The 12,500-nt window shown below is 38.6% G+C and overlaps 1 protein-coding gene across 5 annotated transcripts in view; it reads left to right on the forward strand.

The window, feature by feature from the left end:
- Positions 1-1,651: 1,651 nt before the first annotated feature.
- LOC144958150 (uncharacterized) overlaps positions 1,652-12,500 on the forward strand; it is an 18,022-nt gene continuing 7,173 nt past the window's right edge. Inside the window, exons 1-6 of one of the 5 annotated variants that reach the window (XM_078889909.1) lie at positions 1,652-2,154; positions 3,709-3,996; positions 5,283-7,240; positions 8,155-8,266; positions 9,237-9,464; positions 10,119-10,225. In XM_078889909.1, the coding sequence (XP_078746035.1) occupies positions 3,779-3,996; positions 5,283-7,240; positions 8,155-8,266; positions 9,237-9,464; positions 10,119-10,225 (2,623 nt within the window). In that variant the 5' untranslated portion in view covers positions 1,652-2,154; positions 3,709-3,778. Of the gene's footprint in view, positions 2,223-2,246; positions 2,952-3,708; positions 3,997-5,282; positions 7,241-8,154; positions 8,267-9,236; positions 9,465-10,118; positions 10,226-12,500 lie in introns of those variants that run through there. The other 4 variants (XM_078889910.1, XM_078889908.1, XM_078889907.1 and 1 more) reach the window with 4 other exon arrangements.

Genomic DNA, 12,500 nt, shown 5'->3' on the forward strand with positions numbered 1-12,500 from the left:
TATTCCTAGGTAAAGAGCATTTAAATGTTGTCTTATATTCAGCTATAGATGAGAGATAAAATAAGATAATGATCTCCGGTTTGTCCAAAAGTCCTAAAATATAGATATGCGAGAATTCTTTGAAATTTTTTTTTTCGTCCTTCCGAGCCATTAGGCCCATGGAGCATGAAACGGACAATAGCAATTGCTTGCTACCCTTTTGATAGGACGCAAGTCTATTGCAAAGCACTTCCCGCCAGGTCTAACAGACCCAGTTACCCAATCACTGCTGGGTAGACAGGGGGGGGGGGGGTCAGAAAAAATCTCGACTGCACCCGGGATCGATCTCGGTCCCTTTGCTTCGTGAAGCGAGTGCTCTATCAATTGAGCTATCAGGATTGAAGTCTGGGATTAAAGATTGTTTGAAAAGTTGGGGGCGGGGGGATAATTCTAATCGATCGATATGAAACAAAAGACGTCAGAAGTTCAAGAGTTTTTGACAAGTTGGAGTCATTTACGAGTAATAGTTAAAATGCATTCTCTCTCTCTCTCTCTCTCTCTCTCTCTCTCTCTCTCTCTCTCTCTCTCTCTCTCTCTCTCTCTCTCTCTCTCTCTCTCTCTTCTATTTTTTTTCCTCAATTTACGACGGTTCAGCATTTATTGAATGTTTGATAAAATGCGATATTCATTGACATCAACATTTATCTCGTGTTGTATTGTAAGGTTAACGTAATCCATATTAAATAATCCAATCAATAATGCGTCGCAGAAATAGCAGAAGCTAAAACTAAAATTAAATTGTTCTAATATAGGTATAATGCTAGGAGACTGTCATGTTTCGGTATATGATGTGTATGTGCGATAATAATAGTAATTCGTTAATAACACAGCAGTGTAAGGACCGTGTTACTAATCGCCTAAGAGGCGGACGATGTAAATGGAGAACAGACATGCGAGACAACACAGTATGCTCTTGATCAAAAGCTCCTAATAATAATACTATGGCATAGCAACCACCCCTCAATGGATTTTGTCGCGTGGTCGAGCAGGCAGCACACGAACTAAATCGGACGATCCATCGATCTTTATTTACACCCCACGAAATCTGGGACATCGAAGAAAATAAATGGGCTAGAAAACAGAAAGATAGACTTTCATTTGTTTCCATGTATAAATAAGTTTGCTAAATTTAAACGTATATGCTTGATGTGTAAAAGTTTTAAACTGCAAAACTCCTATTATGCATATGGAAGGGCACGTGTTAAGTCTTGAGTCACACACTTTGTAAACACCTTGAAGATCATCGTGTGTTCCATTTACAATGCACTTCCACTCAGCCAATGAATAAGCATTCAACACAGGGGTTTTCCCGTCTGGTCCAATCAAATTACCCGATTTATGCCCATATGACAGATTGGAAAGTGCGAAAACGATGCACGAATCTGCAACTTTTCAACATCGACATCTTTCAAGATATAAATGCTAAATGAGTTTTTTTCTCAATAAGCATAAGTGTAATAATCAATCTGTCTTTTTCCACTTTCAAAAAATCGCAATTCTTATGTTAGATATGTTTATTCTTGCGTTAAATGAGAACGCTTTTACTGATGCTACTGTTACTAAATTTAGCACTAGACCTAAGGTGGAGCTGTTTCAGGACCTGCGCTTTTTTACAGGAGGTCCATTCTCTCTCACCGCCGGTACTACTTGCATTCCGCGGCTACTTTGTTCCATCACCTGCACCGAGACTTCACTTATGTATTTGTTCATCTTTCATATTTAAATTGCCCCAATATTTGCCACCGACCCCCGCTTTACTGCCCTAAAATGTGTGAACAAATTGAAAATGGCGTATTATGAAGCCTATTTTGTTTGCGGAGGAATGGAAGAATAAATGCGCAGTTTGAGATTCCCTCTTATTTGGCTGTATGCGAATGGATTAAATGCTCTTTTTTCGCAAACAAAGAAGTCATTAAAGGGCATTTGTCTTTTTCAAAATAAAGATTTCAATTTTCACGGCCCCAAGTTGCAAAAACTACCGAAATAACAATGTCAACAAATCCCCAGACCCAAGCACTCATACTCTCAGAATAATTAATTTTGTTTTGGCAGCCATTTTGTGAAAATTTTTATTGTCCAACTGTTGTCAAATTTTAGAGAAGGTGAATTTTGAAGGTGAGCAACAAGAAAATACCAGACAAATGTTTACAGAGCATAATTAAGGAGTCACCCAAATTATAATGGTAAATTAGATACCGTGGGAAACTGGGTTATTACACTTGCGCCGATACACAATCTTACGGAAGTAGAAAAATCCAAACTGGACCTATGAAATGAATGGGAAACGTAAACAATGGTCTCAAATTCTGTTATTGTTTGTTCTGAAGCACTTCTGATAGAACTTAATGATGATATTTATGTTCTTAATAATCAAGGTGACCAGATGTAAAATACATTTTCTGCGATATAAGCTGAAATTTGTGATTTAGAGTGGGAAAACCTAATATCGATAACGAAAAAAAAATTGTAAACAAAAAGTAATTTTGTGCTTCTCAACGCAATTTGTCAACAGGAATTCTCAAATAATCTCAAGTTACCTTGGATATTCGGAATCCAAAGCTTCGAAATAAACTGGGAATGGCTGAAATACACAATTGACTACTTATTATTTCTTTGACATTGCGTCTCATCTCTTCCATCCAATGATGGCCTTCAATCATCATCATTATAATTTCTGGAAATTAATCGAGAATCATTTATATTTCTACCAGTCCGAGTCTTAGAATATTTAGAACGAACGTTGGAATAATAGCCATTCATTTAAAGTTGATACAATGCTAAACATAAGACGGCAACATTAAATCTAAATATGATCATTAAGACAGAACAGTAGTGATAAAATTCTCTCCAGGTCTGGACCTGTGGAGGAGGCTCCATAAAATTTACCCTCCAATCCACCAGGGAGGAATAGAGTAAGAGACGTCCAACTTTAATTAATTTAAAACCTTTTGAATCAGGACGAGCTATTTCATATTACTATTGGCTTTGGATATCTGTTGCTCATACTAATGCTATCACTATCACTTCCTTGTTATAAACCCTACAAAAGACTAACTTTGGAGTTTGCCATTCAGTGAAAATGAACACTAACCAAGTACAATTAAGTCTGTAAGTGGATGAGATGAGACAATAGTTATTGTTTAATTTCACAGTTTTGTCTCTGAAGATCCACCTTATAATAAGCCTATCAGAGTGAATTATTCAATATTTTTATGCTCAGAATAAAGTACCCCTCCAACTCCAAGTCCAATTCTATTTGTTCAATGTTGCAGTTGCAGTCCAAGGCAGAGCAACATCTGTGATAATATCCTTTATTCCAGGTTTAGTGCCACTAAATCCACTTCAATATATGCAGTGTTTTTCTGTAGGCACATTGATTTTCTAATGAATGGCAGAATAGTTTTTTAAGCACTAGGGAACTTTATCTACAAGTTTGATATTCCAAATTGTCTTGTGATGTTGGTATGCCCGGCCTATTATTTTCTTTTAATACATCTGTATTTAATTATTTCCATAACATCATTTTGATAGACTTATATGTTAAATATTGAATAAGAAGTCCTGACATTTCTTTGAAAATGAAGACTTTTTAAGTCTCTAGTATATCAATCAATCTGTTTCTTGTTACACTTCACACAATTTCATAATTTCTATTTTTGTAAATTTCAGAATTGTGTCCTGATGGATTTCACTGTGAGTGATTTTATCCGTCTCTGATTCCACTGAATAGATATAGAGGATGTATGAGGGTAAAAATATCCACCATTCGAGTACAGACAACAAATTGCTATGTTCGTTCAGTGGCAAACTGTGCAACCAGCGCCGTCTCAATGGTTATGGATTTTGTGTAAGACACATTTTGGAGGACCCCACTGCTCCTTTCAAACGTTGTGCCTATGTGGCTAAGTCCAGTAATCAGATGTGTACGCAGGCTATTCCGAAGAATGAGGATAGAAGGCAAGTATTTGTGTATAGTTTCATTTCTTAAATTGGTTTTTGATAAAGAGATTTGCTTTACACACTTAAAGTGGTATAAAGATTGATTCTATTTATGCCTCCAGCAGGTCTTATGGAACAAAATTAATGAATATCAATTCTTTTAAATCGAAGCTAAAACATTTCCTTTTCATGTCTGCCTATTTTTAATATGGGACATACTTTTATGTGGTTATAACTATGTATGAATATTCAATTGTGGGTCTATTGTGTGTTCGTGGCAAGGGGGGGGGGGAGATGTGTTGTGAGTTGCAGCACAAGAGATGCAATGTAAAGCGCACTGAGCATTGTATAATTTTGAAAATGCTCTATACAAATGCCATCTATTATTATTATTATTATTATTATTATTATTATTATTATTATTATTATTATTAAATTGTACTGTCAAGGTCCTTGTAGTACTAGCACACTTACAATATCTATCATTGCTTTTTGTAGAGCTGCCAACTCTTTTTTTTTTTTTAAGCATCATAAAATATTTGGAAATAATTTTTTTTTTTTCTTTATCTGGATTTAGAAGGTGATGTTTACTTACGGAATATGACTGATCTGAGAATCTTTTCCATGTTGTGCTGCTTTGTGGTCTTGTGGTATGACACTCGCTGTCGGATCAGAAGGTCCTGGGTTCGAGCCTCGCTCAACGCATAGTTGAGTCCATGGAAAAGGCTCTTTACTCACATTATTTCACTGTACTCAGGTGTAGAATAAGTACCTGGCTGATAACAGCGTTGTCTCTGTCCGAAAAATTGTAATAGCGCCTAACAGGCATCATGTCTCGTCCTATATGTTTAGTGTTGCTGTTGGCCAGGGAACCATTGTAAAGTGCTTTGAGCATGTTTAGTGTTATTGTGCTATATAAAAGATCAAGTTTAAAAAAATATTTTTTAAAAATGTTGTGTTTAGAATGATTCCATTAAATTCAGTTGCAATGCGTTTCGATTTTTGATACATCTTAAATATTTAAAGCATCAAGACAAATAGAAAAATAATAGAATTACAAATTTTAAAAATTTAGCTTAATAATCTCAACCTGTTTCTTGGTATTATGGACTTGATGAATTAATTGCTGTGCTACAGCCATTCCCACCTGGGTAAAGTGGGGTAATGAATGCCATTGACACCATGCATTATGGAAATCCTGAAGAGACTGCATGTATCATTTATAACAGTATGGTCCATTTTTTTTTTTTCTTTCCTGATACAGAAGTATTAACTTTGATACTTTTATTTTGTCAATCAATCAGGTATTGCAATAACCACATGCAAGTTCTTGGCATGCTGCCAAAGAAAGAGAGAAAAAAGAAGGACAAAGTCACCCCAGTTATTTCATCACTATCAGAGTCTGGTCTTCTTCTGCCAAATGGAGGACTGGCCCTAAAGCCAAAGTTTAGTCTTTCTGTCAATAAAGACAGCTCTTCATCGAGATCAACATTGCAGCTGACTTCCACTGCATCGACATCAGCCTCATCTGTTGGGGATTCTGACGACCCGTATGCATTTTCAGACTCTGCTCCGCTTGACAACAGCAACAAGACGGGTGGTTTCACCGCCTCTTCGTTGTCTGCGACAATCGACAGCGTCTTGGGAAAATCACTGCAAACTGGTACAGGGTTTGTAAGGTCTGCAAGTGATATTGGAGGAAGCACTTCAACGTCCACCCTAGGAACGTTGTCTGCTGGAGGTTCTATGATTGCCAAATACTATCCTGAACTCGCAGAAAAGCTCGAGAAAATGAGGGCTGCGAAACCAGAGCCAAAGGCCAGTCCTAAGAGTCGTGCAAAGAGTTCGAGAACAATGAATAAATTGCAGACCAAAATAGCTCAAAACAAAATAAATGAGAAACTTCGCAAATCTCAAGAACTAAATCTGAGTCAGACAGATTCAAACTCAAGCCCTATCCAACTCTCTAGCCCTGAGGCTGGAGGAATTATCGTCGATCAAAGCCCAGGTTCGAGTCCTGCAGCGGCCTTTAGTCCGAATATCAGCAGCCTCAGTTTCAGTCCACAATCGTCATCAACGGGATTCTACCAGCCGTCCTCTGTATCAGCAAACCTCAGCAATTTTGAGATTGCTCAACAACAGCAGAAAGGCCAGGAAGTGCCACCTCTTCCACAGATTGATACATCGTTGTTAGCCACTTTGGCGACCCAAGACAACATGGGATTCCAAACAGCAGAGGTAGAAATCACTGCCAATTCTGGCAGTAGTCGACTTCTACCACCTCACCATACACCCCCACGCCTTCCTCCTCCACCTTACCCAGGGTCTTCTGTCCTATCCCAGCAACCTTCAGCATTGACGCCCTCCGACTTGGCGGCTGCTGCATTTGGTTCTCCTCAACACAATGTGACTACTGTGATAGATAATAGCTCTCCAGCAGGCCTGTCTGCTAGACTTCACCACCACCTCCAACAACAAAATTTATTAACTTCCATTACAACGACGACAACGGCAACTGCAGCGTCGGGTGCAGCTGGTAAAAACTTTTCAACCTCTTCTGCAACTACCTCAGTCTCCTCCTTGCCCTTCACTCCCCCATCTTCTATATCAGGTCAACAACATTTATCTAAGATAGCTACACCGTTGTTTCTTTCTCCAACATCCACCAACCCTGCTCTAGCATTTTCCCCTTCATTGTCATCAAGCTCAAGTCGGCTAGACCACCATATTTCGACAGACCATAGCAACATTATTAAAACACTACCCAATCATCACCTGTCGACGTTGCCTCAACTTGCCTCCTCTTCTTCGATTACGAACAGTGCGGATATCTTTTCGTTGTTGAACAACATAAACCGGAAACCTTTAATGGTTGACACAAAATCAAGCCAACACATAGGCTCAATCCCTTCACCAAATACAGTTGCTGCTCAATTGAGTTTGCCACCCCCTCCTCCTTATGTACCCCCTAAAGTATCTTTATCAACAACGTCATCAATGTCTTCATCATCTCTGCAAACATCATCATCGTCATCGACAACAAACTTAACTGGTCAGATGCCGGTAACTTCATCAAGAATAAAACAACAAAATGTCCCTCCCATACTGACAACCACAGCTGTCCCTCATATGAAACTCCGCAAATTGAAAGGAGTTCTAAGTGAAAAAGAGGCTTTGGCTAAATTGAGAACGGAGTCTGCTGCAAATTATTACTCTTTCTACGCCAAACAGAGGGTTAGCAACCACAGTCTTGTTGGGCCATGTGAGTTGACTTAAATAAAATAAAATAAAATTCCCTTTATTCATCCCCATGGGGAAATTTGTCTTTAGGGTCTATTCCAAGGAAAGACTGGAATAAACCAGGCTTCAGTCGCAGTGCAGCACTGCAAAGTGACCTAGGGTGATGTGACTTGCTCAAGGCCACACAGCACGGCGGGTGATCGAACTCGGTACCTTTTGGGTACGAGGCAAAGACCAAACTGCTGAGCCACGCTGTCCCATGTTTAAAAACCACGCGTCCATTATTCTTAGGAATATCTATTCATTCTCATGGTGAATAATGAATTTTGGATAACTTACTTGCCTACAATTTACAATGATGTTTGCTACTTTACAAATGCATTAATGTGGAAACTGACATTGAGATGGATGATAATGCGTCTATTTGGTCTAGTGGTATGACACTCGCCTTGAAATCCCGCTCTGAGCGGCGTATAGTTGAGTCTTTGGAAAAGGCTCATCATTACTCACATTCTCTCACCATACTCAAGTGTAAAATGAGTACCTGGCCTTGGGAAAAAATGTAGTAACACCTAACGGGCAGCATGTCTAGTCCGGCATGTTAAATGTTGCTGTTGACTAGAGATCCCTTTGAGCACGTTTAGTAGATATTTCGCTATTAAAAAAAACAAACTCAAGTTATAGCTCAAGAAAGAAGTCAGATTTTAATAAAAATGGTATAAAAATGGCTTTGAATTGTCCAGTCCCATTTCTGAGAATTTGATGTGTAGCTTTACTAACTATATTGTAGCATTTAATTTTGTTTCATCGTTAAGGCTTTTTGTTAAGTAGCCTACTAGGGATAAACACATTTTTGAAATTAGGGGGGAAATAACATGATTTTGTAATATATATTTTCTTGTGATGAAATCGTTTTCTCCTCTGCTGTCTATGCAGACCTGTGCAGTTCAGATGAAGACAGCGTGGACGAAGATTCAGAGCTGTTGCCATGGCAACCAGACATCTTCTCTGCTTCTTCGGATGATCAAGACGACGATGGGGATGATGAGTAAGTTGACACAAAGTCATTTGATTTGATCTGCACGTGTTACATTTTGAAGCCTTGTGTCAGTTTGCCTTCATTTGGGATTAAACCAATCAAACATTCTGGCTGGGGTTCCTGACCTCCCATAGTGGGCAGGAGGCCCTTACTTTGTTTTCTATTCCCCTCTATCTGTTTTCCAACGTGCTTTCTGTCTTTGTCTTGGAATGGGATTACTTGGTTTTGTCCAGGCCCTTGCTGGGAGGGAAACAGTCAAATGTGTAGTTAGAGTTTTGGAAAATGATATTTTTTGTATTGTTATCATCTCTCTGTTATGCACTGTATGATGTTTTGTTTACATGAATGATTTGTAAACCATTGAGTGTGTTCCTCTTAGTGGGGACCTGTGCTTGTGTCTGGATGAGACTTTTAGGTGATCTCAAACTAAGTACTTTGATAGTGTGCTCTTGGAATCTACATCTGTTTCCTTTTTGAACCGCTTCCCCTTCGTCTTACCTTTTCTTGGGTGCTTTAGTTGTAATTCTAGAACTTTTTACTATCCCATTTTCTTCCTTTTTACTGGTGCTGATATGACCTTAAGGTGTTGCAAGCATCGTAAAACCCTCAAAAACAAAAGAAAAGTTATGCCATTCATTCTTTGTGATGCATATATTTCATCTGATTCTCACATTCATGAATTTGGCTGTGTCCTGCAGAGGTGAGTGATTGAGTTAAACGTTCCAAAATGATAAATTGTTTTCTATTAAGAGAGCTTATTTCACTTCTCATGCCTATATATGGATATATATATGTTGTTGCCATAAATTCTTAACTTTGTATTTATACATTTTTATGCATGCCACGTCTGTAAACGAATTTCCATTTTTTGGATGAATAAAGTATATTATTATTATTATTATTATTATTATTATTATTATTATTATTATTATTATTATTATTATTATTATTATTATTATTATTTTCACTATCCAACCAGATTTGACACCAATATTCCCATGAGCATGAGGCCGACCAAATTGTCCCTGATGAAAACTCGAGTCCGTCGCCAGTGGCACCAGGCTCACCAGGCGTACAAGTCCAATCAGGCAACAGCCAAAACTCACAATCAGGCAACCCTGGCCCTGATACAGACTGTCAGGGAAAGTGGGGCGTGTGCCGTGCGAGCCTTGTGGCACATCAGACATGTCAAGAAGTCGAAGAAAAAGTGGGTTTTCGTTTTTAAAATTTTTTTTTTTTACCTCTCCAAACTCGATGTTTGTTTATCAAAGGACAGCAAATGGCAATCATTTAGTTACAGATGAAATTGTGCACATATAAATTATTGACCTGATATCTTGTCTCAAAAAGGTATTTAATCAAAGCAAGCAATTGTGTCTGCCCATTTAATGCTATTTAAAAAAGTATGCCCTTCCGCCACGACATCATAAGATACCGTCGCCTAGGCATTCCACGGAGGAATATAAATATAAATAATTCATCAAACAAGATTTCTGATGTCAACAGGAATCACCCATGTCCAAGTGAGCTGATTGGGGTTAATAATCTTGTCCAGGAAAAAAAACAGAAAGTGCCTGAAGGGGGCTCGAACCCGGGACTTTCCGGGTCACAGTGCAATGCCTTAACCACTTCCCCCTCCCGTTAATGCTAGATACTAGAATAAACCCCAGCTCTATTGGCTATGTGGCTCTGTAAGACGTTAATTTTTCTGTTTTCACCTATATTTTTAATTTGAATCATAACAATAAATTCTTGCTAAAATGTAAAAGAGGTTATTTGGTAGTGTATCTCAGTAATATCTATGTCAAATTTGCTTGAAACTAATGTTTAAAATTTAAAAAAATTTCTCCCTCCCTCTCAGATTGAGGAAAATGTTACCTAAGAAGAAGAAGACGTGTTTCCACAAGAGCTCGACAGACGGCCCTTGTACTAATCCCTGTCTGCCTTACACCAATCACTGTCTCAGACGTATCCTTTTGGTCTGTGGATTTTATGGGTCTTGTGGATTGTGTGGGTCATGTGGATTGTATGGGTCTTGTGGATTGTATGAGTAATGTGGATTGTATGGGTCTTGTGGATTGTGTGGGTCCTGTGGATTGTATGGGTCCTGTGGATTGTGTGGGTCCTGTGGATTGTATGGGTCCTGTGGATTGTATGGGGCCTGTGGATTGTGTGGGACCTGTGGATTGCATGGGTCCTTAGGAGTGTATGGGTCCTGTGGATTGTATGTGTCCTGTGGATTGTATTGGTTCCTGTGGATTGTATGGGTCATGTGGATTGTGTGGGTCTTGTGGATTATGTGGGTCCTGTGGATTGTATGGGTCCTGTGGATTGTGTGGGTCCTTAGGATTGTATGGGTCCTGTGGATTGTGTGGGTCCTGTGGATTGTATGGGTCTTGTGGATTGTGTGGGTCCTGTGGATTGTATGGGTCCTGTGGATTGTGTGGGTCCTGTGGATTGTATGGGTCCTGTGGATTGTGTGGGTCCTGTGGATTGTATGGGTCTTGTGGATTGTATGGGGCCTGTGGATTGTATGGGTCTTGTGGATTGTGTGGGTCCTGTGGATTGTATGGGTCCTGTGGATTGTATGGGTCTTGTGGATTGTGTGGGTCCTGTGGATTGTGTGGGTCCTGTGGATTGTATGGGTCTTGTGGATTGTATGGGGCCTGTGGATTGTATGGGTCTTGTGGATTGTATGGGTCCTGTGTATTGTGTGGGTCTTGTGGATTATGTGGGTCCTGTGGATTGTATGGGTCCTGTGGATTGTGTGGGTCCTGTGAATTGTGTGGGTCCTGTGGATTGTATGGGTCCTGTGGATTGTATGGGTCCTGTGGATTGTATTGGTTACTGTGGATTGTATGGGTCATGTGGATTGCATGGGTCATGTGGATTGCATGGGTCATGTGGATTGCATGGGTCCTTAGGATTGTATGGGTCCTGTGGATTGTATTGGTCTTGTGGATTGTATGGGTCATATGGATTTTATGGGTCCTGTGGATTTTATGGGTCTTGTTGATTGTATGGGTCCTTTGGATTTTGTGGGTCTTGTAGATATCATAGGTCTTGTAGATATTATGGGTCCTGGTCATAGATATTAATGTATGTTTTGTATTTTGTTCATTTTGGACTGTTAAACTTGATGCCAAGCAGATTTGTCACTTGGTGTTATGGATGACAAGCAAGACGTTTATGAAAATAATCAATAAATACAATACACCTAAATTAATTCTAAAGATTAAGACCAAAAAAAAACACAAACAAACAAACAAAAAATAATAATACAATAATAATAGACTCTTATAGAGCACACGGTATCCTGAACAATGAGGCTCTGGGCACTTTAAATTGCATCAACACAAAACAATGTAGAAAGTACATGACATCAAAAAGAGAAATGTTCTCAAGGATTTCTTGAACACAGACAATGATTTGGATTCTCGGATGCTCTGTGGAAGGATGTTCCAAACAAAGAAACCCCAAAAAGCTGTTGAAATTGGTGTTGGCAGTAACAAATAATGTAGAAAAGTTGTCATAGCGATAGAAATAGGGAGGGTAAAAAAAAATCCTGGTTAAATTTGTGGATAAATCACTGTAAACAATTAAAGTGAGATTTGTGGATATGCTCTCTTAAATCCCTGTAAACAATTAAAGTAAGATTTGTGGATACACTCTCTTAAATCACTGTAAACAATGAAGGTATGTCATGTTAAAAATTAAACATTTTAACTTTGATTTTAATCTTTCAATTTACTTGGTATTTTCACAAAACTTGTTGCAAATATCATTTGTAATACTTGTACCAGCTACCTTATGTGTCCTAATAAACACTCACTGTGCATGACAATCCAGGGGTTGGGGGAAGAGGGTGTGTATGTGTGTAGGCACTCATGCATGTCGATTTATATGACACCACAATGTCGTTATGCATGGTTTCCTCTATCTTTTATTATCATGTTTTATCAATATCATATTAATTCTTTCCATTACAATGTCCAAAATGTTAGAATTGAACTTAACATTGAATAGGCTGATGTAAAAAAAAAAAATAGAATTATTATTATCATTGTTATTCATCATCCATTGGAACTTGAAAATGACAACAACAAAAAGTGGTTGGGAATCTGGGGGATTTTGTGTTTTTTTAGGGTATGTGTTTCTATTACGACATATATCACAGTGAATGACATAATCAGTCGGATAGTGAACATTTTTGAACTGAGATATTGCCAAGTTTAGTTAGAAG

This window comes from Berghia stephanieae, chromosome 12, assembly GCF_034508935.2.
Source record: "Berghia stephanieae isolate SIO BIC M18660-M18661 chromosome 12, UCSD_Bste_1.3, whole genome shotgun sequence".
NCBI classification, from domain to species: domain Eukaryota; kingdom Metazoa; phylum Mollusca; class Gastropoda; order Nudibranchia; family Aeolidiidae; genus Berghia; species Berghia stephanieae.